At 47.8% G+C, this 26,691-nt stretch overlaps 7 protein-coding genes across 7 annotated transcripts; 4 read left to right on the top strand and 3 right to left on the bottom strand.

Annotated features, from left to right (window-relative positions):
* Nucleotides 1-452: 452 nt before the first annotated feature.
* EDB82DRAFT_48424 (Alpha/Beta hydrolase protein) lies at nt 453-3,041 on the top strand. Its single transcript, XM_025730558.2, has 2 exons — nt 453-1,773; nt 1,830-3,041. Exons 1-2 carry the CDS (start codon nt 908-910, stop codon nt 2,818-2,820), a joined length of 1,857 nt encoding a protein of 618 aa, XP_025589671.1. The 5' UTR covers nt 453-907; the 3' UTR covers nt 2,821-3,041.
* Nucleotides 3,042-3,454: 413 nt separating this feature from the next.
* EDB82DRAFT_48413 (C6 zinc finger protein) lies at nt 3,455-5,958 on the bottom strand. Its single transcript, XM_025730559.2, has 2 exons — nt 4,396-5,958; nt 3,455-4,341 (listed from the first exon to the last, which is right to left on the bottom strand). The coding sequence occupies exons 1-2, from the start codon at nt 5,557-5,559 to the stop codon at nt 3,541-3,543; spliced, it is 1,965 nt and encodes a 654-aa protein (XP_025589672.1). The 5' UTR covers nt 5,560-5,958; the 3' UTR covers nt 3,455-3,540.
* A 329-nt stretch (nt 5,959-6,287) lies between these two features.
* EDB82DRAFT_486787 (uncharacterized protein) lies at nt 6,288-6,681 on the bottom strand. The gene has a single exon (XM_065608290.1). The coding sequence runs from the start codon at nt 6,651-6,653 to the stop codon at nt 6,309-6,311; it is 345 nt and encodes a 114-aa protein (XP_065465589.1). The 5' UTR covers nt 6,654-6,681; the 3' UTR covers nt 6,288-6,308.
* Nucleotides 6,682-7,779: 1,098 nt separating this feature from the next.
* On the bottom strand, nt 7,780-8,802 carry EDB82DRAFT_471187 (RTA1 like protein-domain-containing protein; the record flags this gene model as incomplete). The annotated part of the gene is made up of 3 exons (XM_025730560.1): nt 7,780-8,270; nt 8,325-8,573; nt 8,634-8,802. 3 exons carry the CDS (start codon nt 8,800-8,802, stop codon nt 7,780-7,782), a joined length of 909 nt encoding a protein of 302 aa, XP_025589673.1.
* Nucleotides 8,803-14,623: 5,821 nt separating this feature from the next.
* On the top strand, nt 14,624-15,821 carry EDB82DRAFT_48274 (uncharacterized protein). Its single transcript, XM_065608201.1, has one exon. The coding sequence runs from the start codon at nt 14,778-14,780 to the stop codon at nt 15,759-15,761; it is 984 nt and encodes a 327-aa protein (XP_065465588.1). The 5' UTR covers nt 14,624-14,777; the 3' UTR covers nt 15,762-15,821.
* Nucleotides 15,822-19,134: 3,313 nt separating this feature from the next.
* Nucleotides 19,135-21,026, top strand: EDB82DRAFT_486768 (uncharacterized protein). The gene is made up of 5 exons (XM_025730564.2): nt 19,135-19,465; nt 19,540-19,770; nt 19,831-19,904; nt 19,963-20,132; nt 20,197-21,026. The coding sequence occupies exons 1-5, from the start codon at nt 19,231-19,233 to the stop codon at nt 20,693-20,695; spliced, it is 1,209 nt and encodes a 402-aa protein (XP_025589677.1). The 5' UTR covers nt 19,135-19,230; the 3' UTR covers nt 20,696-21,026.
* A 1,587-nt stretch (nt 21,027-22,613) lies between these two features.
* On the top strand, nt 22,614-26,560 carry EDB82DRAFT_471184 (uncharacterized protein; the record flags this gene model as incomplete). The annotated part of the gene is made up of 9 exons (XM_065607962.1): nt 22,614-22,746; nt 22,947-22,990; nt 23,264-23,366; nt 23,420-24,783; nt 24,983-25,516; nt 25,569-25,659; nt 25,730-26,034; nt 26,084-26,318; nt 26,370-26,560. The coding sequence occupies 9 exons, from the start codon at nt 22,614-22,616 to the stop codon at nt 26,558-26,560; spliced, it is 3,000 nt and encodes a 999-aa protein (XP_065465587.1).
* Nucleotides 26,561-26,691: the final 131 nt, after the last annotated feature.

Below are 26,691 nucleotides of genomic sequence, written 5' to 3'. Positions count from 1 at the left end.
AAACAGTCGTGCAGTAAGTACGTACATACATGAAGGGTTTTTTGATACGAACCGAACCCTCATTGGTGACCTCGTCGTGATTCTTAGATCCGAGCATCCCAAACTCACGCTAACACACCTTTAAATTGTAAAGGTGTGAACTATATTGAATCGCGCGTCATACAAAGACGATGTCTTAAAGGCTGAAACATAACTCGATCGAGTCTTTAAAATCGCCTGAGACAAAGTCATTGACTCACCCAGCCATAGGGTTAGAACATTGGGGCTACAGGTACTATTGCCGCCCGTTCATCAACCCCCTTGTTAACGGCATCAAATAGAAGCTGCATTCAACTGCAGAGTCATCCAATGTCTGGCAGGTTCAGAGTCATTCTCATGCCTTGTCAGAGCGACGTGGCCATGATTGGTGTGTTGTCAACGAATGATAATGCCAAAAAGCTCTATTACAGGGGTCTTTTTGCGCCACCCATGCATTCGCTTGTTTAGTTAGGTTCACTAAGGGCTTTCTTATCTTGGAGACAAATTAAGTGCTGCAGGTCTCAACCACTGATCTGAGAATACTGCTCCAAGATTAATGCTCTCTGCAGTTCGACAGGGGAAAGATCGACCGGGCTGAGATATACCCCCCCGCTAGGAAAACACTGAATCACAGCAGCTGCTAAGAATATCTTCCTCCACTGCCATGCCTCGGTCAGGTCGGGTCATGTGTGAGACTATTCATGATTCTCGCCGTCTGCTTTTCCACCTTTTTGTTTATTGTTTTTAATCGTCCCCATAGAGCGCGTACACACACACACCTTTCTCTCTCTATCTCTATTCTTATCTTACCTTGTGTGACTACGGCGCTTTCCTGCCTGAGATGTAAACATCCTTACTCCCTTCACCCTCCTCCACCTCATATATCATCATGGGTTGGTGGTTCGCTTCGTCGTCATCTTCTTCAAAGAAGAAAAGGTCAAAAAAGTCGACTTCAAAGACAAAGACCACAAACCCCTCAATACACAAACCCTCGATAACGGACCCTCCAAACCTTTATCGTCCAGCTCTTCCTGCTCCTGTTTCAGGCAATCAGTCCGGTGCTCGTCCTACCCTTCCGTCGGCGCCAAGACCAAAACCATCGCAACAGTATCCTGTTCAACCACCTACGACTCTATACAGCAACCAACATGCAGCACAATCTCAGCCGCATTTTCAGCCAGCGGGTTACCTCGATGCGCCGCCAAGTTGGAACGGTTACCAGCAGCCAGTCGTGGTAAACCACCACTACCACATCTCGCATCAGCCGTCGCAAAACCTCGCGCCTGTTAATCCTCCTCAGTACCATACCATCAACCATCAATCTCAAGCTCTGGTGCCGCCGAGTCATAATCTCTCGTCAATGCATTCGCAGCCAAACTTCTCTTCATCATTGAACCGCTTCACAGGGTCAATGGCCAACATGGCCAAAGAAGCGGCGCCACAACTCTACGACGATGGATTGTCTGCTTGGCACGGCTGCACCCAGATTGTACAGTCGACAAATGCCATGTATGATCGGTTCAATGATATCATGACGCTGATTGATCATGAGAAGCTCTGCGGTAATGAGAGCAAGCTCTTCAACTGCGCTCCGGTTCAGGATCAGCATGTCAATGACAAGGGTGTTAGCAAGAAGAAGCACAAGGATAAGCAGTCTTGCAATGTTGCTGCATCAGTAGTTTCGGGCAATTACTTTTCTAAAGTTGAGCAATATGCAAACTCTAAACTCCCTATGGATCTACACACGCTCGCTCTGTACGTATCATACCATGTCACCATTGTACCTCCTAGACTTCCTCTAACGTGTCCAGGCATATGCCTACATGGCCTCTCCTTTGTCTTGCTGCCCAGTACTCCCAACGTGTCTACGAAAAGCCCTCCGGCTCCGAACGTGACGCCCACGTCTCATCCGACTGGCTCGCAGGTCCTAGGCAAACCTGCATCAAATCTGTGTCGGTAGACAATCGCGGCACCATCGTCTTTGCTATCCGGGGCACAGCGAGCTTCATGGACTGGGCCGTCAATTTCAAGTCTGTACCCATCAGCCCTGTCAAGTTCCTCGATGATCCGGGTAACTTGTGCCATGCGGGTTTCCTGAATGTGGCCAAGAAGATGGTCAAGCCTGTCGCTGCGCGGCTGAGACAGCTTCTACAGGAAGATCCGTCGAGATCTTCGTATAGTCTCCTGATTACAGGGCACTCTGCTGGTGGTGCCATTGCTTCACTGCTGTACTCGCACATGGTCGCCCAAACGAGTGAGGCGAAATCCGAACTCAACGTTCTTACAGAGCACTTTAAAAGAGTCCACTGCATAACCTTCGGTGCACCACCAGTATCTCTCCTCCCGCTCTCCAAACCCGACGCGCCGTCTCTTAGAAAGAGCGTCTTCCTCAGCTTTGTAAACGAGGGTGACCCTGTCGTCCGCGCCGACAAAGCCTACGTTAAAAGCCTTCTCGACTTGCTTTCCTCGCCGCCACCCTCGTCCTCCTCACACCACAAGGACACCAAATCCAAGCAGCGCTCGCGCTCTTCTTCGCGCACGAAGAAACCAAGGTGGAAAGTTCCCGCCTGCACGCTCAGCAACGCCGGCCGGATCGTCGTGCTGCGCTCGGGAAATCCCCATGCCAAACCCAAGGACCGCAAGACCGTCAAAGAGCGACTCGAAGAGGGCGTTGTTGCGGTAACTTGCAGCGAAGAAGACTTGAGGGAAGTCATCTGGGGAGATCCCGTTTGTCACTTAATGAATTTATACGCTGAGAGGATCCAGGTGCTTGCCATTCGGTCTGTGACCGCAAAGCACTGAAGATATCTTGTGGAAGAGAAAGATATAAAGATTGGATTACGAAGTTATGATGGGTTTTGTTTTTAACATTGGCGTTTGACTACAAGATTTAACGACTGAAAACGAGATACCAGACAGAATACCCATTAGCATTTGTTATATAAATACATACATCACAGCTCTAAATTTGAATGTGCAGCAGTGTCAAGATGCTCGTCTGCTGAAATCTGCACAATTGGGTGTTTTTCAAGGTGCAAGGGTCAAAATATTGAGTAAAGTTTTATTCCGTATCTATTGTAATTTCATCGAAATACATTTCCTTTTTTTTTAGCCATACAAGGGTCCCGCTTGATACAGATCGTAACCTATGCCACAAGACTCCGATTTTACTCTTAATTGGCATAACATAAATGACAAAAGAAAACCCCAGACCTTCTTCCAGACCCAAAACTCCCCAAATAGCCATACTGGTGGGTAGCAGAAAGATTGACCTCCAAGTCTTAGGATACAAAAATAAGCAGCCTAAGGATCTACTAAGATCTCGTCCCTTGTGCTTCCAGCGGCCATGATATAATACAAAAACACCAGTACACCAGCCATGCAATCAAAATTGGTTCAGTTCCCTGAGGATTATGAAAATAATAAAAGGCGAATAAGAAAAAGAAGAAGGAATGCCCCAAAATCGGTACCAGCCCGGTAGGTCAGCCAAGCATTATCAAGCTCTGCAGTTGGGCCGGGCCATCACCGCGGTGGTAATGTATTAAAATCCATTCCATCAGGCATTGACCCCATTGCCGACAGAGGCTGACTTTGCATGTTGAAGCTACTCTGGCGTGATGGTTGTCGTACACCACTGTATAGCGAGCCCATATTCTGGTTCATTGGCGGGGCGTTGATGCCCTGATTGGGCATTCCCTGCATCTGAGGTTGGTTGTTTAGCTGCTGTTGCCGCTGCATATTGATGCCGTTTGGCGGGGCTGGACCACCGAGGGGGCTCATGACCATATCAGAAATGTTGAAACCACCGATGTTGGGGGTGTAGTCCATGCCTGGGGACATGACGGCACCAGGGGAGCTAACAAAGTTCTGAGACATCTCATTGCCCATTTGAGAGCCTGATGGTGAACCGTTTGAGTGATGGGAATGGTGGGAGTGAGGGAGCGAATCAGGACTATTGCCGCCCATATCCTCATACTTGGGCTCATAAGGGTTCATGGGTAGGCTGGCGCTGTTGTAGTCGCCCATAGGCATCTGGGCCATACCAGCATTGCCGAAGCCGTCGAAGATATCAGCAGACATTCCATAGGAGGCAACATTCTCTGGTGGGTTTAACAATGTAGGGTCGATGACGTAAGGGAGATATTCGTTAATCTTGCTCAACAACAGAGGCACGAACTGGTAGTTCTCGTTTTGAATAGCCAGACAAATGCGCAGGAGGGGCTGAAGGTGACGGTCGGGCCCAGGGGTTGTTGGGTTGCGAGACTGGGGCGCATTGGCCAGGTAAACAATCAAGTCTGAAGTTACTTGGAGTAGTTTGGGGATCTGTGAATTGTTAGAGCAAAACTAAATGTGGGATAACATGATATAAGAACTTACCAAGCCAGAGTTCATCAACATTCCCGGGTTAGGGAAACCAGAAAGCAACTGGGACATTCTGTACGCGATAGACTCCTGAGAATCTCCGCTGACCTGCCATGCCACACTCTTAAGCCAGTTTTGAACAGCTTGGTAAGCAGCACCAGGAGGGTATGTAGACGGCATCTTGGCGAGCTGAGAGCTCAATGAAGCGATAGTCTGGCCATCGAGGCGACAGCATGGATGTCGCCAAATATTGAGGAAATTGTCGTCGATGTTTTGGAAGACGCCGCACAAGTTGAAAAAGTTGTTCTGGATAGAAGGGTTGAAAGTGTCCCCAGGATCATCGGTATAATTGCCCGTGTGAACAGTTGCCTGCAAGGACAGGGGATAACCGCGCTGAATAGCATAGGCTCGCTCAGCATTGAAAAACAGCCAGAACAGGCGTCGTCGTCGGATGGAGTCTATATCTTGCAAGTATTTTTCCTCGTTGTTCTGGCCTGACATCTGGATCATGGTTGTGGCCTCTCGAAGATAATACCAGGCGGAAGAATGAGCTTCTTGAGTGTAGTGAATGGCGAAGATGAAAAAATTGGTGGCCAGGGCGTTGTGGGTAGGGCGTTCCCAATAGTCGGAGCCCTTGCGAACGCGTAGGCACTCGTCGAGCAGTATGGCACTGGCTGCGATGGTGGCGCCAGGTTCCATCTGGAGGTTGTAATCGGCTGTGGGAAAGCCCATGCCTGGCTGAAGCATCATGAAGGCGGACATGGCAGTGAATAAGCAGTATGTATCGGGGCTTCTCTCCATGGCTGGTAGCTGAGCTTCTATGGCATTTCGGTCGAGGATGGGTAGTTTGGAGTAGAGATTGTCGAAGAAGAAGTTGACACAGCTCTTTGCGAATTCGGCTGTGAGCAGTCCGGGTACTGGATTGTGGTGCGTAATGGCATCAGGAATAACGCCGTTCATTCTGGCCTGGACCTTGACGGGAAGACTCGTCAAGCGCTGGTTCTCTCGAAGTTCACTGATGACCTTGGCGCGCGAACCCTTGGGGCCCTTCTTCTGAGGAATAGCATTGTACGTGCATTGGATGTTGGCAGTGTTGCAGTTTCGGCATGGATTGTTGGAATCGCACTTGACCTTTCGACGATGGCATCCATCGCAGGCCCTCTTTTGAATGGTACCCATGGTGAAGATTAGGTTAATAACGGTCGGGACGGGCGATGGGAACAGTGCTAGAGCACGATAAGCTCCCAGGTCGATGAAAGATATACTGTCGGCGGAGCGTTATATATGCTCGGTTGACAGGATGATAGACAGACGGATCGCGGGGAGGAAGCAAGCCAGCGAGCCAAAGTCTGGGGATTTTGCGGGGGTGGCCGGCCGTGACAAGAAATGTCGTTTTCGAAGGTATATTCGGGGCGACTTAGAATTCAGGCGGGGAGGGGAGATTGAAGGGGACGAGACGAGCGTGCATGCGTTATTCGGCCCTTTCGCGATGGACCATAATGCGGGGGGTCTCGTTCGGGTGGGTGACCAGGAGTTGTAAGAGGCGTAGAGTTTGTCGATATTCGGAAGGTCAATATTGTTTTAGTTGAATATAGGAAGAGTTGACGGAGTTGTGGTGTTTTGGCAACCGTCGTTGTGTTGGTTGTAACAGGGGAGAAAGAATGTGGATGAAGGGGACGGGGACGGGGAGAGAAGGCAAGAGTAGGAATAGGAATAGAATGAGGTGAGAAGCGGGTTTGTAGGGGAAGGAGATTTCGAGGAAACGACCGGGGTGGTGGACTTGCCCGTAGTGGATCTTAGGTTGACGGCTGCAAGCAAGTGAGGTACAGTACAGTTTTGCTGTACTGTACCAGCCAGTCTAGTGGGTAGCAGAAAAGTTGGCCTCCTAAGTCTTATGATACAAAAATAACTAGTACAAACACCCTGATCTAAGAAGCATAAGCTGACCTACTAATTTCGTCTTCTATGCTTCCAGCGGTCAATTTTTCTGATACCCTGAAGCCAGTCAGTGCCTGGACAGTGGATGCGCGGTCTGTAGTCCGCAGTTCCAGGGTGGGACAAGAGGATCGCGGGTAGCAAGTACCTTGGCAAAGAAACAAAGTGGAGAGAGACTTTTTAAGCCAGTTTTTACTCGTACCACACGTCTTCCAAAGACCAAGGAACGCGCAGCCAACCGTACTTCCGAACGGGCGAAGGAGCTGAAAGAGGAAAGGTGTAGAGGAAGAAATTAGCAGCCACCACAGTGCTTGAAAATCATGGACGAGGAATATCATAGAACAAGGGGGGGGGGGGGGGGGGGGGATGAGAGGTTGGTACAGAGTACTACTCGTAAACAGAGGGAGATTCAGTTGCTTTTTATCCTCGTCAATTTCCAAACAATCAAATCAAGTTGATGATGGCAATCATCGAATTGAAGATGGAAGCGAACGCAACGATACCTTGACAAATTGATTCCAGATGGCGCTCACCAACCTACCAGTGCCAGGCTAGAGTGCTAAGCCTCTAAAAGCTACCTTACACTGTGCCACGTCGACTTTCAGTGACTGCTCTCCGCTTTGACCATTCTAATCCCTCAGCTCTCACAGTTCAAAACAGTGCAACTTAAGCACAGCCAGCCTCCAGTCTCCGGCAACAAACAAACCTCGGGTTGCCTGTACGTACTGGTGATGGAATAGAGGTGAAGCCTAACAGAATCAATCTACATCGACGATCGTGTACATGCTTCTACACCTAAAATTCACGCAAGTCGCAAGTCTTTTGCTTGTACGTCGGTCCGACACGCGTTATCTCTCTCTTGACGTTACTTGCCTTACCTCAAGATGATGCGTCAAAAGATCTCATGTTTGCTTCTTCTGTTCCGCTCCGTCACGGTACATTGACGTTTCTCAAACACTTCAGGCCGAAACGATACGAACTGAAATGATATGACTTGAATTGTCAATCGCCAATTGTCACTATTTCGGGGCATAAGAGCCGTTGTTCTGAACCGTCCATTCCCGTCTTAGTTCCAGGTTCCCGCCAATGCTACCGAAAAAAGACAATCCCCGAACCAACTTTTTTTGCTTTTTGGTCGCCTTGGTTTCGAATCGACACAATTCCGCATCATCGGAACTTCAATCTCAATGTCTCACTAACAAACATCCACTCATTCATCTGCCTCTTAATCTCCATAATTTACTTCCAAGACCTGAAGCAATGAGAGCCACTTTGAGCCTCATGTAACAGTAACAAGGTTGAGGCTGTCTCGTATGAGCTTTACAGGCTAGACCCATGAATATTGAGTGACATCCCACTTCTATACAACAAAAGGAAGTTTTATTCAACCAATACTATGTCTACAACTAAAGCCCATACTTGTCCTCAAACATATTCTCCACCAGACAGACCTATTAATCCTCCTCAATTCTTGGGACGGGCAGGCGACAGAGAGTATCGTTGGCGGTGTCCCTCATACCCTTGACCCTCCAGCATATACTCATCCTGACTCGCAATCCGCTTCCCGTCTAACGCACCATTGATCACGCGACTAGGGTGGAACCAGTTGAGCGAGACAACGACCAAACTCATAAGTAGAGCATCGAAAATGTAGATCCAGAATTCCTGCGACTGGAGTGCGCTGTCTTTGCCCATGACGTACTCGGCGACACGAAATACTGATCGCACGAGGATGGACAGACTGGCCGCGTACAGGACGAATAGGAGCTTCTTCCAAGGAGTGACAATCTCTAGAGACTTTTGTGTGGGGTTGCGGTTGATGCGGACATGGAAGATGAGAGTGACAACCATGAAGAAGCCGAAAAAGAGGATCTGGATGATGAGACCACCGACGATGATGTTTTCGCCTTTCTTGACAGCATCTTTGTCCTTGGCTGTCGCCAACATACCACCACCTATAAGAGTCAGTCAGCAAGATCATTTGAGTGAGTTACTTAAAAGACACATACCGGCACTCTGCGCGAGAAAAGACAAAACATCGCCAGTGACAAACACTTTGGTAAGCCACTTGGGGCTAATAACGGAGAGTTGACCCGCATCCAAGAGCCTGATGAGACGACCGAGGACCATGTAAATGGATGCGGCGAGCAGTGCTGGTCCAAGTAACAACAATATAGACTGGATGATGTAGGGGTTTTTGCTAAAGTCGGGTGCTTCATTTGCTGAGAGAGCACGACCAATGTAGCCAACACATTCGACTAAATTATAAGTAAGTAAGGGATGAATAGACACCAATGGTTGGTTTTGGGGGGACGTACAGAGACATCCAATCAAGAATGGAATAAAGTACCATGTTCGAGCGCGCGCAAGTTGATACGTGTGTAATAATGAAGAGATGCCAAACACAACGATAAATATGACAGCCGCCACCATGCTCGGGTTGTAATTGTAAAAGACATAAGCCTGTGGTGCATCTGAGCCCGCCATTGTGAGTGAGTTGTCGTGAGGCTCTTGGTGATAGTGGTGGGGTTTAATATTGGTGTTTTAATGTCGCTATGATGCAGAGAGAAATAAAAGCTGAGTGGGGTGAAATAATCTTGAATTGTCTTGGTATTACGCTCAACTATATACTCGACTTTTCATATAAACTCCTCCTCCCCAACTGTCGTCTTTCTCTACAAATGTCTATAAAAAAATGTCTGTCTTCTTTACGCGGATACCTATACGTGAGTGAGCCCACTCTTTTTGGACCATTCATAGTCCATCAGTAATCTGTGGGGCTTCCATATACGCGTATAAGTAGATCATCTACAAAACGATAGAGACAACAGATACTCAGCCCTACAATATACGCGCGGACGGATGAACAGGTAAAGAGTCAATCTATATGCGTACTTTGAATATTGTCGTTTCATCAATCTCGGTGTCATTCATTAGGTGGCTGTACAGATGACGATACGACGGTTCGGCCCCTAGGAAAGTAAGATGAATGTATGTTTGGACGGTAGACAGTAACGGTAAGATATCATGACGCGTAACTGCAAGTATACAGCTGTTTCATGGTAGAATACAAACTAGACGTTATAGAACTTGGATAGGTTCCGTTATGTCAGCCCCTGGTTCTGTACAATAACAGGTAGGTTAGTATCTGGCTATTGTGTCGATCCATTATCTAGCACTTGTACTGCAATTGACTGCTATAACGCCATTACTATGGAATGAGAGTTATGTGTCATCCAAAAATTGGTCGACTCTCAGGTCTAATTACATCCTCTACTATATCTCCATCTTGAGGATCTCTACCCTTGATGGACCATCAACTTAGTGTTCAAGCAACACAGCCTCCCATTACGTCTGTTCAGCCTCCTTGTAGCTCGTAAAGTCATAACACGACGCTTATGTTCACTTATACTAGAGCACAATTACGACTAACATCAGGATACCTAGGCAACCAATGATGCTCTTTGACAGTACAGAGTACTACCCATCCTAGGTACAACTGTACGTATATAGATAGATCTGATGCGGAAGTCGCAGTGCAGCTGTCATCTCGCTTGAAACAGGACCATCCGTGCGTTTTTGCGCGGCTGTATCACGTATCAATCTTAGTTCTGGGGTAATAAGGTTACGTACGCGTTGCTATGCACAGCGACACCAGAGCTTCTTCCGATGTTGAAAAGGGAAACAACGTGGATCTGATGGAAGTTCCCAGTCCCTTCCCCGCAAAGAGGGGAGGTGATACGATTAAGCCGCCTTCCATATCATAAAGCTTGATATGACCCTGAGGCGTTTGTTCCTGTCCATGCTTATAGGTTAAATATCGTGAATAAGCCTAATCACAATAGCGTGGCTACGCATGAAGAGTTTGAGCATGTTTAACCGACCCCTTTGTGACACACAAATTCGATGGTTGAAAAAGGCTCACCGTAATAGCGTCGGATCATCCAAGCTTCTGTGCATTGTAATATGTTGCAAGGGGTAGGTCACTGGTACCGAGATTGTCCAACTCAGCTGATAGGGAAATATGAATTGACGTGATTGAAGGTATTTAGCGATTGAGTTTAGAATGATTGAGTTCAATATAATTGGGTTTGTTATTCCCAGACGTGTTCCCGTCTTTTCACGATATGGTTACAAACACCAAAAGATGCTGATGTTGTTGACTGGACGGTGTGCGAGCGAGCAAGTTCCTCCCATAACCTGGTGGGCTATCACAGTGTGAGATATGAGCCAATTAGGTTTGCCCGTCACCAACACTGTATACTTGTGCGTGTTCGTTCGTGGCCTCATCGTGCAGTAGTTGCCGGACTGGCCGTGGCTAGCGTCTTTCTCGAAGGAACTTGGAACACTCGTCGTGTGCTTTTCAGTGGGTTTTGTTACGTCTTGCGCATGAGTCGTGCCTCTGCTGGTAGATGCGTCTTTTGTCGATCAGGGCCTGACGATATTTTCCAGCTTTCGATGTTGGAATTGATTGCTATAATCTTAACACAACCCATCACCCACAAACCCCAGCAGCAAGGGGGAAATGCCCTTGGCTGAACCTGGAGAAACACAGTTTCCAGTATTTGTGCTAAACCCCAGACTAGACCCGAAGAAGCAACGTCTCTTTGCGGTCGGTCCGAAAGGGCGCCAGCTCAGCTTGCTGGCAAGGCTGAAGATTGTCTTGAGAAGGGAGAGCGGTGACTGGTGACACAGCAACCACGCTTGTAGTAGGTTGGACAAGTACTGGCTGTAAGGTGAGATCAGATCATATTCAAAGTCTAGGAGTAACATAAAATTTCAGGTGAACCCTGAAAGCAATGAAAATCTGTCATATGCCAATGGAATGGTCCACCAAAATGCAACGTCGCATACAGAGTACATGCATAGGTACATGTCAGATCACATCCAGTTCTCACGAGCATGAATCTTAGTCAGCCAACCCAGCTATCTGGCTACCCTAGACCTCTGGCCAGGTTTTCACCAGCACTGTTCCTTGGGTTGATTCACGCCAGTGAGTTCTTCGTCACGATCAAGAAGAACTCAACAATGCTTAATACTTGGCTGAACAATACCGCATGCCTCAAGTCCAACATCCCATCATTATATCTACAGGGCCTGCTAATACGATCCTTCACTCTCGTGTCTGGGCCCAATATGTCAATAAAGCTCCATGAATCAAAACTAGACCACTGCCGCAGATCAGTGGATTCAACAGCCTAAACCCGAAAACCCGAGATCAACTAGCGACTCTACTCTCTTTTTCTCCATACCTGTTAGTCTAGAATCACCATGACATGATAATCTTATTTCTGAACGCACAGGCTGTGTCGGACCTCGCCAAGAGGTGCAATTTTTTCTCTCCCCAAAGATTTAGGGGGATCCATTAGAAACAGGCTATTGGAGCAAGTGGAGTATTCTCCAGAGTAAACTCGTGAGATAACGCATAATGTGCTGATATGCTTCTGGAGTCCCGAACGATGGACCCTACGAGTACGGCTTCCGCTCGTGCCATGTCACTATGCAGAGAAGAGCCTACCGCAACCGAATTTTACTGTCTACTGCACTTTCAGAACTGCCATTTCTAGCCACTTACCGGTGGACGGCGCCGGGATCGACATCAACGGCCCCACAAGTGCCCGTCCAGCCCCCGGGATTCTTGACAACTTGCCCCGTTGACATGCTGTGGCGTCGGTTATTACCGAGAGGTGTCAGATAAGAACAATGATATCATAGCTTGGTATTTCATTGAGGTACCTCGATCTCAACTCGCTGCCTGTTAGACTTTGGCCATGGCTTCTGGTGCTTGGAGCAGCCATCCTTCCAGACGCCGGTGGGCTGGATGAGCGTAGGTTTACTGTTGACGAAACGGATTTCAGCGGAAGGTTGAGCCAAAAGGCATAACTTCGCCTTTGTTTCCGACATGTTCTTGGTGAATCAGCCAGCCTCTGAGTTAAGATGCAGTGATAGGTCTCAATGTCTACATACCAGCCTGACTCTCTGAACCACGAGGCCAGAACCTACACCTGCAGGGTAATGCCAGTGCCAGCCTCTGCGCCAACTTTAGTGGCTGCATTAGTTATTGCATAACGTTGAGCTTCTGGCTTGCTGTATGTTCCAGCCACTTACCAGTTGACTTGTTACTGCCAAATGGGTGAAGGATCGATCAAGCCAGTACGTTCCAAGGGTTGATTTATGGCACAATGGCATCAGAATTGACACAGATGTCTAAACTAACAAGATCTCAATTTGAACCGTGCTCTCCGTGGCATGAAAGACATGTATGCGGCATGCCCTAAGCCATGCTTAAGTGGTATCATATTACACTTGGCGAGTAGGAGATATTATAGGGGGAACATTTGACGGGTTAGCTGAAGAGTCCAGTATGTGATTAGTTAGATAAGTAACATATTATACAAGCAGAAGCATCAATAATACATCATGCGCAGGAGGCAAAACACGAACACGGTCAACTCATCATCTCAATCACAAGATACGCAATAGTTCCCTGTACGATTCTTCACAAGATCACTCTCGGGCAGTATCTGATGGTATTCCTGTCTTGATAAAACCCATCTGTGTGAATACAAAAACCGGGATGGATGTTGCGAATGACATCTCACCTAAGTGACCACAGAAGCTATTGTCACGTAACGAAAGATTCGAGTCTTGTTATCACACAATGTACGGAGGGCTCATTGCGATCCCCCCCCCTGAGCCATGCGGGTAAGACATCGTGGGGTAATGGTAGGGACAAGAAGATGGATCAAGCGTGAGTAAAAACTTCAGGAGTAGCTCTTTCATAATGTTCAATCTGGATCTGCTCACAGTAGCCGATCCAGCTCTGAGGACAAAGCAAGGTTAATCCCCTTTTCAACATCCAATATCTAAGAACAATAGATAGAGGTCCGACATGTCCTCATCTAGTTGTCTTAGCCACTATCAGTCTAACTGACAGGTCAGACATGAGATCCGGCAACTGTTTCGGACGGGAATATCAGATTTCGGAGGTCTTCCCGACGGGTGCGAGTAACGCTCTTGCGACATGAACGAGACTTTGAGTGGGCTATTTAGGAGAGATTATATGATCGTTTCGAACAGTTAATGGTAATGGAATAACCATTAGAAGATATAAACATGCATCGCTCAAGTATCTCCGAGTTGAGATTTGTTTAGGCTGTGCTGGTTAAGGCAGAGGCGAGAGGGTCTGAGATCGACTCGGCTCGCTTGGATTAATCCTGTAAACTTTTACATGAACCAAGAACGGGACTCTAGAATTAGGCGGAATGAGATCATCTCAGGAATCCTACAGCTGCACCGTTGTTCGTCGCCAAAATGAATGGTTCACCCCAAACATCGATATGTCCTTTCTTCCACCACCCGCCAACATTTGTGTCTCCCCTATCAATTGCTAGTTCAGAAGCTTGAATTAGAAACAAAAGAAGCTCGTACTTCTCTGAAAATCTTTCTCATAGAACCGAAGAGCGGTGTAGACAGACTCATCAGCCTTTGGGCAACTTCAACCGACATCAATGTTGCACTTCCAAACCTCTTCTTCGCCCCAGGGAAACCTTGACCTACAGCGAAATTGAACTTTTACATTGCCGTCGGTCAGGAATTGGTTCGCGTTGCAAATGCCGGCTGAAAGAACGATAGCCTAAACCTATTCGTTTGAACTAGTCGCACCAAGTAGTTGCACCAGACGCCGTTACCCCTATCCGTACAACCCAATGGTTCCACGGTAATTAAAGAACAGAGCCTTTGATTGGAGTAGACTCATATCACTACATATTTGACAGAATATGCCGTGATATGTTTCCGCGAAACGAAAAGAAAGAAAGAAAGAACAGGACAGGTAAACATGGCTCATGCCCAACGTGATAAGAAACTCAAATCCTTTCAGTCATCCCCGAGCCAGCGGCCGTCTAAGAAACGCTGTGTAATGAGGCCTTAATATCTGTACTTAAGGAAGAAGTTCTGTCGTTTGCTCAGGGGTTGTTTGTTCTGTTTTATATCTCTTTGATACAAACTGAATAACCGAACGCTGATACACTCTTTAGCTTTTTACAGTAGTGGCTTTTGCTTCTACCTGCACCATGGGCGCCTTTAGCCTTCTTTTTGTCCTCTTGACCTCGTTGGTTTCCACCACGGTGACTCAGATACCCTTTCCTCATTCTAGACAGCCTGTCCTCTCTGTCGAGGTTCTTCCTCCTCTTCCAACCTCTGTTGCTCCCGAGCCGACGACTGTCTTGACTGTGGACTGTCTCTTCTGCTCTGTTACTGATGGTGAGGACGTATCTTCTGTCACCGAGTGGGATCCTAGTGTCATTACGATTACGGAGAAACTCACGGTCATCACAGATGAGTTTACTCGAGAGTACAGCACCACATATGGGAAGGCTTCGGAGACGATCATCTGCGCGCCGCCATGTCAAACACTTGTCACTGTCCCTTGGTAAGTGGCCCCTTCTTGAGCTAGGTACATGCTAATGATGAACAGGAGGAGTGGCGAGTCTAAAGCTGCCGCAGCTACTCCATCGCCGATAATGACATCGTGCATCACGATATGGAATACTCCTATCCCTTCGGTAGAGACGTGGACTTCTCCATACCTGTCAACCTCGACATCATGTTCGACTACTTCCACGCATATGTCTCCCTGGACATGGGAACAGCCTGGTTCCTCGGCCTCGAGTGAGCTGGCTTCGAGCGAACTTGGTCTTCCCCCTTTGAGTTCAGCCGAGGCAGAGGAACCGACGGTAACTCATGTACCAGAGGTGACAGGCACATTCGTCCTGCCAAGCAAGACGAAGTTGACTCTCCCATGGTCCTTTGTATCTATCGAGACATCGTCTACCACTGAGACATTGACAGAGCCGGTGACTGAGGAAGTCCCCATCTCGGGGCCTTGTACAACAGACATCACGGTGACGATGACAAAGACAATCACCGAGACATGGGAGTCCAAGACCCCGTCAACGGCGACGCTGCTCCGTACTATATCGACCACCATAGAGACAGTTCTTGTGGAGGCATATTCTACGTCGACGGGAGAAGTCGTGGTCGAAGGTACGAGGACGGAGTTGACTACGGTCGAGGCAGTGAGTTCGGGTGCAGGTTGTTCTGAGGCGACAGGCAAATGTTGTGCAGCATGCTCAGTCACAGCTGAGTCTGAGTCTGCAAGCGTCGAGACGATATCTTCGACGTTTGTGTCAACTCTCATGACTGTCGAGGAGTATGTGTCGTCTGCTGGGGGTTCAGTAGTACCAGCCCCGTCGGAGACTTGGGTCCCAGGAAGCGAGGTTTCATCTCCCACCACCTCAATGACACTCGTAGAAAAGACTACTGTATCTGGATCGGAGACCGAGACGGATGGTCCAACGTCCGTTCAGACTGCGGGAGCCGCTCATGTGACGGCGGCGATGGGGATAGGGGCTATCTTTGGCATAATGGGTTTATTGGCTTGATGATCGAAAACGAGGTAACAAGTTTGTTCAGGATGAGCAGGTGTATTGGATAATGATTGCTTAATGGGTATCAGAGATTGGTACGTCCAACCTTTGATGGTTGCATAATGGCTTGTTTTCTAGGATGAGGATCGCGTGTGCGACGTAATAGTTTGAGTTAGTTGTAGGTAGGATAGGACAGCAACCACACTCAGCGAGTTAGGTCCACAACTCTGCACTTTCTTTTCGTCAATGACACAGAGATACGGCAAGTGCTGATGAATTGGATGTGTAGCCAGCTCATCAATCTTATGTATCTTGTTGGTTTGTGTAGGCTGGTCCCTGTCAGTCTCTACTTACATATACTGCACGAACAGGGCTGCAACAAACACTCCACGTTGGAAAGTGGAATTTGGCGTCAGAGTTGTGCAGATGATCATGGCTTAGAACAAGGCGTGGGGCTTGGGCTGGTTGGGCGGTCTTTACGGTGGATGGGTATCAGGTTGATCTCTTTCTTCTAGAGCCAACACATCCCACATATCAAAGACAAACAACGCAGGTATGTCTCAATTGGGAGCCCTGTTCGTGACGTGGTATCATCATGTGCTTCTCCTTGGTCTATCCTGCTTCTATGTTGTGGACGAGTATAGCCTCCATCGAGACCATGGCTTACCTCGGTCTGATGCCATCCCAGCTGCCTCAAATGCAGAGCACTTGAAGTATCCCGCAAGTACTCCAGACGAAATCCGCGGCCGAATAAAACACACCCCAAGGTATATCCCGGTGTGGGCAACCGGAGAACTTCCCTGCTGCAAGTGCTTCTGTTCCGGGCCCCCGAATCGTTTGCCCTCATCACTACTCGAGACGAATGATCCCGGCTAGTGACAACATTCTGGCGCCAAGGGAAATTAAAGACCCATTTACTAGAGACTCGGAGCCTTTGCCGCAGTGGAGGGACGTGCCAAGAACGTTGGGACTAGCGGTTCTATTAAGACCGTCACAGTTGCAAGGCGCTAGCTTTGGAGAGTCTGGACAATTTCACATATTTATGTTAGAGTTCACTGTCGTTCAGGGAGATATAAAGAGGTTGCATACCTTTTTAGGTTAAAGATAAGCCTGAAAGCCACCTTAAAATTAATTGCCTACCTAATCGGTAGTAAACCTGGCAATATCGGGTATCTTAAGGGACTGACTCAAGAAACGGGTACTAGGAAGGACCATGCTTCTGCAGCAAAGGATCTCGGTGAATGTTATGCAATCAGTTGGCTAGAACTTTTGGAGCAATAAGTTGTCACGAAGCTGGAAAAGGTGAACTGCGGCTTGGCTAACAGCCAAGGGGACGACCCTGGTGATGCCCGAGTCGTACAAACGAGCTTCAAGAGGACCCCAACTTGCCGTTGTAACGTGAAAAGAAGGCTAGTGATGTGCTATACACGTCAAGTGTGTTACCTGTTAGGTATCCCTCACGATGTACGCCTTTTCTCATGTCAAGGTTGGGCGTCACACTGTCTGACCAGCCGGGGCAGAAGAATCTCGCATGATGCCATCTATAGATGCACGCCAGCTCGAGGAAATTTGTAACCTAGCCAATGAAAACTCATGGTTCAGGTGTCTGCTCAGGCCGATGTTGCAACAATGCAACTTGACGACACCTCAGGCTAGCTGCGATCGTGTAGTTCGGGCAGGACCTGAAGATACTCGTTAGCCAACTCACACCTCAACAGAAGTGGAACCGGAGAGCCCCAGTATGGTGATCATGCACGCCATAGCTATAGAGGAGCGAGAGGGCCGCTGTTCCCCATCAGACATGTTCCTCTGACAGGGTCACCCCTGAGTGCGCAGTGTGATACCCGGTTATCACTGATACTCGCTACGTGTCTTGTGTCGCATCACAGACACGGGGCTTGCCTAAATGGTTATTTAGAAGTGAGCAGTTTGTAGAAATGATCAAGATATGTGAATGATCCGGCCTCAAGACAAGGGCTTCGAAATTCATCAAGGGTCGTTGAGGAAGAGTTGCTGCAACTATCATTGGCTCGGATGTTATATCCGGGTGTTTGTCGACGACATGTGCTGATTTACATGTTTACGTGTAAGCAGTGTGATGAGAAGGTAACAGCTTAGAGTCACAGTCGGTATATGATAAGAGAGTCGAAGACGAGGAGGTAAACTCGCTCAGTACGTACTCAAAATGGAATGGACTTCTTTCGCTTTTAGTAAAAGGTATTATAATGGCATCCTTGAACTTCTATCTGGAAATTTAATTACCCTGCACATACTGGTGTTTATACAGACGATAAAGTGTTTTGCTTAAGCAAGTCCAACGAACTGATACCCCTATTTAGACACATAGTGCACCACATCGGGGTTCAAGACGTCCCGATACTTGGAATGAATTAAGCGCGTTCGATATTGCTGCATAACAGTCGCTATTAAATCTCTAGATTGGCAATATCCCTGCACAAGTGTAAGTGTGAAGGAACCGAGAGGTACTTGTCAACTGACCAGGTATAATGTGAAAGATTCTCCTAGAACCATCCTATTACAGCTTAGCTTATGTCACTCTTTAACCTTTATGATCAATAAGAGAGATAGTGTGACTACAAGTAGTGGATCAGTATCTCGGTATGTGTAATAGTTGTTAATATTCGAACCGGAACAATCCAGGTACCCGCCTTATGTCTTGTTTTAGCGCTGGCTAAGACCGGACAACAATGTCGTGCAGCCGGAACCGGGTCTAAGATCCTTAGTTTGATATCGATCAGCCTTGTATCTGTCAATTGCTCTATCCGGTCACCCTACCGAGAGACCTGGTCAGTCTAACCAAAGGCCCTGTGAAACGGCAATTAGACGAACGTATTGCCTTATGACTCTCGGTGCAATTCTCATATATTCCAAAGCAATATGAAGAACCATAGTACCGCTTCCTTTGTAATACCTTCTAGTTTCTGTAGAGTTGGAACTCTCGATAACCGCCAGGGCTTGCTTGGCCTCGAAGAGGTGCCATCTCAGCCCAGCGTGTCAACACCCCCTTTTCAAAACCAGCGCACCATGTCAACTTTGAAAAATGAGGCCTTCTATTCTTTGCATCCGCCCCACGAATTCTGCAGCTAACAAAGACGATATGTACGATAACAAGGCCGGCCGGTCATCTGATCTGCAGCCCATAGTGGACGATGACAATGTCAAGATGCAATGCGATGACAACTCGTTGATTTCAGGCCGGGGAGGCATCCGGCAGACAACCGGCGGCTGTGGAGATGTTTGATTTGCATCTTTTCAGTCTGCAAGAGAGATGATCAGTTGTTGGATGCCTCGAAATGTGGGATATCTGGTGTTAGACGAGTTATCAACATAAATAGCTCGGGTTACTCTCTCTAGAATTGAAGCTTCACATGCAAACCATCTCCCAAAGCACAATAAAACTCTATCGATAACTTCTACTCTTCCTATTGTCCCCTGACTCTTAAAGTGTTGTTCGTTTTCCAAAATGGCATCTCTCAGGGGCACTACTCCTCAAGATACGGAACGCTCTGACGATGGCGTCGTTGGTGCAAACTCTGATATTATTGGAGCTTCTCCTATCAAGGATGACGCCAAAAACAATCGTCTTAGTGGTCCTCTTCTCTGGTCTGGTCAAGACTTCGACGGAGACCAAACCTACACTCTCCGTCTTAGTGACGAGGAGGCTGGCGAGGTTGACAGCGCCCTTGCCAGTTTCAAAGGTCAGTCCTAATCATCTTAAGCCACTAATTTGACTCAGGTTTAAGTAGTTTGCTAACGGTTTTTGGTACGCTAGCCCTCGGTCTTGATGGTGATAAAGTTTCAGCAGATAACTTCCCCCTTCCTAACTTATCTCGGCGCCTGCGTGCCAGTGCTGAAACTCTTCATCTTGGCAAGGGTTTCGTTATTATTCGTGGCATCGATGGTGCGAAATACACTAATGAAGATAGTGTTACTATCTTCCTGGGTGTAGCCAGCTATATTGGCGACAAGCGTGGCCTACAGGACCGAAAAGGGAACATGCTTTGTACGTTTTCACTTTACTTGCCATTATTCGAATTTTAAGATTTTCATCTAACGATTGTAGCCCATATAACTGACTCAAAGAAGTGGGCTACTCCCACTCACGCGCGTCATGGTATTCATACCAATCAATTTTTGGTAGGCCTCAACAGCCAACTCAAAGAAATAAGATTCCACCTAACTGTTCGTTCTGCAGCCTTTCCATACTGACATGGGATGTGATATTTTATCCCTCCAAGTCCGAGACAGCGCCAATAAGGGAGGAAACACCTATCTTAGTTCTGCTTGGACTGTGTTTAATCACCTGTTTATCCACAAGCCTGAGGTTATTGATACTCTGAGAGCCTCTAACTGGCCTGTTCAACTGTAAGACATACCCTCGCATTTTTCAGTAGGGCTGGGGACAGCGTTAACAAAATGTCTCGGGCAGGTCCGGCCGTAACGCCTCGTTCTATCTCGCGCCCGTTTTTGAATTCCACGATAACAAGCTTCTCGTCAGCCTTGATCTGCACCGCCTCGGCCCGCACCCGAAGATGAGGACGAACATTCCTGATCTCTCAGAAGCTCAGCGATATGCCCTCCAAGCTGTATCAGACGCCGCTTCGCAATTCGAGCTGAAGCTGAAGCTGGAGACAGGTGATCTCTTGTTCTTCAACAACCTTGCCCTCGTTCACCGCCGAGATGCCTACACGGACAACGCTACATCATCGCGACATCTGGTAAGACTCTGGCTTCGCAGCCAAAAGTACGGCTGGGCAATCCCTGATGGTCTGCTTCCTCCTTGGGAAGCTGCCTATGGAGAGAACCGCAGGATCAGGACTCAACATTACCCTATTGTTCCAATGCCAGAGTATCCTGTGCCGAAGTACGCCACAAGCTCGGCTTGCTTCGTGATGGAAGACTCGGAGAGTTCTGATGCAGAAGAGTGAGGAAAGCTGATGATGTATAGGCCGCACGGATGTGAAGACCTTTGATTTTTGTCTCTGTTCCTAATCTTCAGTCGTTTCCGAGTTACAATATGTTTGCTTTTTTGTTTTTGGCGGGATGTATAGACCCTTTTATGTGTCTGTCGCCTCGTTAGATCCAGCCTCATGTATTTATTACGCTAGACAACCTAGGTACGGATGCTTGGTACCAGGTCGTTAGGTAGTAGCCATTCTTTGGATAATGTATCCCCCCTGTCTGTCATAGTTGTGTTATCGGAGAATCCTTGTTGCGTGCCGCTATAAGTTCACCCCCGCCAGTGTTAAAAACACCGACAAATTGACCAATTGATTTATCGTATCAAGGAGTCAAGATTGGTTGCTGTGTACTATAGACACCAAGTCCAAAAAGTCAGGAGTTGGTATTATCCTTTTACTAGCACATTACATACTGTAGATCTACATTCCTGGGTTTCTTTCATATCAATATTAGTCCATTCCTAAGTAATCGTAAGATACACATAGCCATGCCTTTCGATCCACAATGTGAGGGCCTTGCTTGACTGGCTCAGGTAACTTTCAAATACCTGTCTGTCGAGTTCTGAAACCTTGCCATAACAACACTTGAACATAGTCAGCGGCCTCGAACACGCAGGTATGTTTTTCTTCCGAATACGTATAGCCGGATCTTGACTACCTTGACGTTGATGCAATGTCTTGTAAGACAAGGGTTGTCAAGAAGATCTCGGGTCTCCCGTTGTCCCTTACGGTAGCGAAATTGTATGAGCATTTTCTAAGGAAGCGGCCCTTGCCCAGAAACTCGCTTACAGTGACCAACCTCGTGAGAATCTAGACCAGTACTCGCCTAAGTTGATGCTAAATTTTTCCTTGTTATGAATGACCGATCTTTCTGGTTTGACAGTGGACCAAATCTACGTACATACCATGTGTAAGCTTCGAGAATCGCACCACTGCACAAATGTAACTGCCGAGATATGCCACAGTGTGACTAAAGACACCATGGATTTGTTGTCCGCGAGATTGGCTTGGTTGAGACAGACAATTCTTTCAACTATGTTCGGCTCTCATGTAATGACCGCGAGACACGTATAGTTATAATCAAGTACTAGTTAGATTCTTTCGGCTGTATAACGAGAGGCGAGAATGCTTGGCTTCATCGATTACTGACAATCGTGTCTCAGCTATTGAATTGCGTTCATTTCAGTTGAGATATTCAAAAGTTCCTTTTAATTACCTACTCACCCTTGTTCAAATTTCTCCGTCTGGCAGCCTGTCCATCTATGTAGGTTCCCGATGCGGGCCGTCAAGGCAACTTAGCCGATTCCGTCTCAGATGTCTTCAAGCGAAGATCCGGAATTTGTACATAGTACCCCTTCAATGGAATCAGTACTGGGATGGTGACTGGCTCAAATACGAGAGAGACAACAACCTCAGATATGCTGTATTGTTGAAGGATAGTTGGATTTCATGAAGTCAAAAGATCACCATTGATTGCTCCTATCCGACATTGCGATACGTAATAGCAACACGGGATGCCAGTGATTTTTAATGTTCTAATTGCCGTTGTTGACTTGAGGTTGAGCTCCGAAAAAGCCGAGATGGCCTATCCCCGTCGACAACGCCAGCGAAACCTAAACCCTGTACTATTGACCACTCAGATTGACCGGTGACGGCAGAACATGGCATCTGTGGATCCAAGCCAGCTGTTTAACCTTGTCGTTGATTGGCGGTATCTCTTGAGACAGGATCCATCCGTTAAAGACTAGGAAACCTTGAAAGTTAGACGTTGAACTAGCATCAAATGTTAAAAATATGTCGAATTTGAAAGTCGTGAAGCCTCAAAAGGTTGGGAAGAGCAATAGGAGTAGGACATTTCATTTTGACAGGAAAACTGACTCTCAAGATGCCCAACTGCCTCTCTGAACAAGGATCATTTCATGTAGTCGACAAGGATGTGGTTGTCTCACTCAACGGCTTGGGAGTGGTAGAACGAACGCCCCTGCATCTCCCTTCAGACAAGGGCTCGAGGGCGACGAGTGGGTGAATCCTGGGCACCTCACCTGAGGGAGACCGCGGATATTGCTCCTGCATCGTCACTCTTACCGATCAAGTATTCCCGACTGTCGTAAGACCACCGACACCTCGTCGCTGTACGAATATCGCGTCGTAAGTAGAGAGGTATGGATGGATGCGTCTCGATAGCTGCCAAGCTAACCGCATGGGACACCGCTTCTAGCTGCCGGTATGGATGTTGAAGCCAATCGTTCGGCTGAGAAACTCGTAAGTGAACGAACGAACCATACTCCTCCACATGCCAACTCATCCCTCTGGAGCGTGATTCTTACGCCAGAGGCCATCCACTACACTGAACGCCTCCTGTAAAGTAACCTGCTCGTCAAGCACATGCTTGACCGGACCCTGGGACCGCCTGTAGAGCCCTACTGGTTTAGGCAGTGTGTGACGACGCGGGGGGTACCAATCTGTGTAACTGGAGGACCAAATTGCCGGGAACCATTCCAATGTGTCAACTCGTTCCGCTCTGTATCCTAACAGGTTCTCTTGGTGACACAGAAACGTCGGAAACGTGCGGATACCGAACATGCAGCCAACTCTCGTCGATTGAAACGTCATTGCTCGAACCAACATCTAAACAGTGGTGAGCCTATGAAACAAACAAAGAGCACTGACTCAGCTCTAATGATAATGCAGGCATCGAGGGCCATGTGCCACTGGTTCATTCGGATGAGCGCGTTTATCAACAGGATACAAGCCCATCCGAGTTGAGTCTGTCGCCAGAGAACGGTCAACAACACCCTGGTCAAGATAATGTCGCTTCCGGCAGTACATGTGCACATGCCGACGATGGGAGTGTAAAAGTCGGGAACGTCCAGCGTTCGGGGAGTGTTGTTCAGAAGTCTCCAGCGCACTCGGACCATCTCCCAATATCAACGCGGCGAAGTCCATACTGTGAGCGGTTCCTAGGTTTTGGGCTTGCGACCCGAAGCGACGGGCAACAGGACCAGGGGAAATTCCCTTCTCCACCCGAAGTAGACTTGGAGGATCCATCTGGTGAAGATCCAGAGGGTTTGGAACTAAGACAATCCAAGCCAGAGCTTGAATCAGTACCTGGTCGTCAAGGGAGACCGCTCCTATCCCCAGAACAGGAGAAAGAATCGCCTGTACCTGCGCCTGCACGTCCACAAACCCGACTTCAGGAAGAATCAAGCCTGAACCTTGGTCTCATACCAGTCACTCCTGGACCAAACTTTTCAACGACATGCGACTCCTCTATTTTGCACCATCAACGTCTCGCCGATTTATGCTGCAGTACCGCTCAAGATCCCCAACATGACGATTCTGTTGACGATGATGAGGTACCTATTATAAAATTTGGTAATATCGATTTTGAGAATGATTCCGAACACCACCATGAGCCCTGCGAGAACACAGTTCTTGATCAACCCACGAAGCTTCTTCTTTTCGCGGTGACTCGAGGCCATTCCGTCGACGACACACCTGAGGATGTCAACAGCGACGATGGTGGCACCAACGGGGAGTTGGGAGAGAGGAGTGAACCAGTAAATGACCTGTATGATACCGACACAGAGAGCATTGAAGGTTCTCAAAACGATGCCACTAATTCTCACACTCTTTCTCAACGTCTAGATTCAATGACCATTGGAGATTCTGGTTCCGAAGGGTACGCGAGCGATGCTTATGCAAACCGTGGATCGCCTTCGCCTTCCCCCGAGCAAAATGTCTGTTCATCTCCCATCGACACCGACGCCTTGTATCAGGACTCATCCTCCGAGGCAGCATCGCTTTATGAAGACTCCGACTACGAAGCCTATGACGATGATCAGTCCGACGGACAGACAGACGAAGAAGAGGACGAGTATTTGTCGGATCTTTGCGAGGCCGATGAAGATACCCACGACGTGAACGCTAGCAACGCCCTTACGCCGCCAATGGCCCCATCCGGAAGACGTCGATTGACAAGCGAGGAACGTGAGCTTGTTCGGCAAACGAGAGAAATTGGAGCTTGTGTTCGTTGTCGATTTCAGAAAATCAAAGTATGTTGTTCCCTGGGAATAGCAGAACACTTGACTGCTGGTGGCATGAGAGCCAAGATTTTATTTGGGTTATACAGATTTGGACTAGATATCTACCGTTCTGGTTTCTGTTCCTCGAGCCTATAGTTAGCCTTTCTGCTATTCCCCACGTTTCTCAACCTCTAGTTCTACTTCACGGCGATGCTGACAAAACAAACAGTGCTTTCCTGACCCCAGGAATCCCGAAGGGAAATGCAAAACATGCAAAAGATTTTCCAAGACCTCTCCGAAGACGATCCACCGAGTTCCCTGCTTGCGACTCCGAATCACCGAAATTGTGCTTTACCGAAGCGGCGGCCTCAACCTCACCCGACGATGGAAGGGCATCGAGATGCGAGACATTCCAGGTCGCCTCAGCAAGCCTAGAATCGTGAGGATTCAAGTGTCCCAAGATTTTTGCAAGAAGCCAATGTTCTTGGACGTTGTTCAATTCACCCCCCAAGACGGCGATGTCACAGCTCGATACTGGACCGATAACCACTCGGGAACGATGGCATTCAAGAAGAAGGAGTTGGCAACGTATTGTCTCAACAGCATCTACGAGACGGCCGAGAATGTCAGGCAATATACCGTGGAAAATGCGCTCCCAGCATTACTACAAACAATCCAAGAGGAATTGGCCTCAGGACACGAAGGTCGGCTTGTTGTTTGCAGAACATATCAGTTAGCAATGATACGTTTTATGAAACTCACTGTAAGAGTGATCAGGTGAGACAAACTATTCATAGCACTGACAATGATTTCAGAAAGAAATGAGATTGGGAAACTCGATGTCTCAAGAGGATAAGAAAGAGGTGGAGGTATTTGGAAACCTTTTTATTATGTGGTGCGCCATCCGTAAGTCATTATCCCTTGGCCTTATCGACATCACTTCGGAGAAACTGACAGCACCTAGAACACACTGTAGGATCCCTCTACATACAAGGCGATGAAACACTCGGCATGCAGCCTGAGACCCAAGATAAATCTTACCCACTCTACGGCAAGATATCGGCTCCGCGCATGATAGTCGCTCAGTTTGATAACCTTGTGTACAACTGGGTCCTCGAAATATATAAGGAAAAGCTGCTCAGGGATGTTGACTGGCTCTTCAGCCAAGATAAAAATCGGTGGTGGTTTACCATGTACACCGTCGTTTTCATCTTGTTGCGCGAATCGAGTCGCATGACCGCAGATCGATATCGACATGCCAGGGACAATTTTGGACCTAAGGTGATTGATGATGGCATGCGTTTGCGTTGAGATGACTGACCAGATAAAGCCAAGATACTCGATACCTGGATTCGTCGAAAGTCTCCATGAAAGCTGCAATAACATCCTCACCCATTGGCATTACTACAACTGCAACAAATGGCCCAAAAACAAAGAAGATGACGCTGAGCATTTCGCAGGCCTTGCGGGGGATCAATTGGATCTCATCAGACAGACCCGCTGGGACGAATGTATCAAGCAGCATCTCTCTGTATGGAAACAGTTCAAGGCCAACAACGGCAAAGGTAGACGGAACCAACTTACAATCTCAAGAGGGAACTGACCATTACTTCCAGTGAACATACCTGACCTTGGAAGAGACCCAGAGGATGTCAGATACATAGGTAATCAGGACAAGTTTGACTGGGACCATTCACTCTATTGGGTGGCGCAGATGTTTGAGAAGAATTGGTACCCCCATCCGACCTACCAGCGGGAGCCTGTGCCCAATAATCCTTTTCCGACACCCATTTCTACGCCTAGTTGACGGATATCTACCGAATGTTCATCGCTCTTGTATCTGAAAGCTACGAGATCTAGCGGAATGACTATGTGACGACCGAGACGAACTCTTCTCTATTTATATTGTAACGATAACTACAAGATGCTCCGATGGAA

This window comes from Fusarium venenatum (genome assembly GCF_020744135.1).
Source record: "Fusarium venenatum strain MPI-CAGE-CH-0201 chromosome Unknown EDB82scaffold_1, whole genome shotgun sequence".
Lineage (NCBI taxonomy): Eukaryota > Fungi > Ascomycota > Sordariomycetes > Hypocreales > Nectriaceae > Fusarium > Fusarium venenatum.
Note: the sequence above shows the minus strand (reverse complement) of the source record. Positions and strands in the feature narration are given on the sequence as shown.

Bases quoted from the DNA above. Each gene is read 5' to 3' on its own strand.
- EDB82DRAFT_48424 (XM_025730558.2), top strand. From the start codon at position 908: ATGGGTTGGTGGTTCGCTTCGTCGTCATCTTCTTCAAAGAAGAAAAGG. The intron at 1,774-1,829 runs GTACGTATCATA...TAACGTGTCCAG, and splicing joins GATCTACACACGCTCGCTCT to GCATATGCCTACATGGCCTC.
- EDB82DRAFT_48413 (XM_025730559.2), bottom strand. From the start codon at position 5,559: ATGGGTACCATTCAAAAGAGGGCCTGCGATGGATGCCATCGTCGAAAG. The intron at 4,342-4,395 runs GTAAGTTCTTAT...AACAATTCACAG, and splicing joins TGTTGATGAACTCTGGCTTG to ATCCCCAAACTACTCCAAGT.
- EDB82DRAFT_486787 (XM_065608290.1), bottom strand. From the start codon at position 6,653: ATGATATTCCTCGTCCATGATTTTCAAGCACTGTGGTGGCTGCTAATT.
- EDB82DRAFT_48274 (XM_065608201.1), top strand. From the start codon at position 14,778: ATGCTAATGATGAACAGGAGGAGTGGCGAGTCTAAAGCTGCCGCAGCT.
- EDB82DRAFT_486768 (XM_025730564.2), top strand. From the start codon at position 19,231: ATGGCATCTCTCAGGGGCACTACTCCTCAAGATACGGAACGCTCTGAC. The intron at 19,466-19,539 runs GTCAGTCCTAAT...TTGGTACGCTAG, and splicing joins CGCCCTTGCCAGTTTCAAAG to CCCTCGGTCTTGATGGTGAT. The intron at 19,905-19,962 runs GTAGGCCTCAAC...TTCGTTCTGCAG, and splicing joins TTCATACCAATCAATTTTTG to CCTTTCCATACTGACATGGG.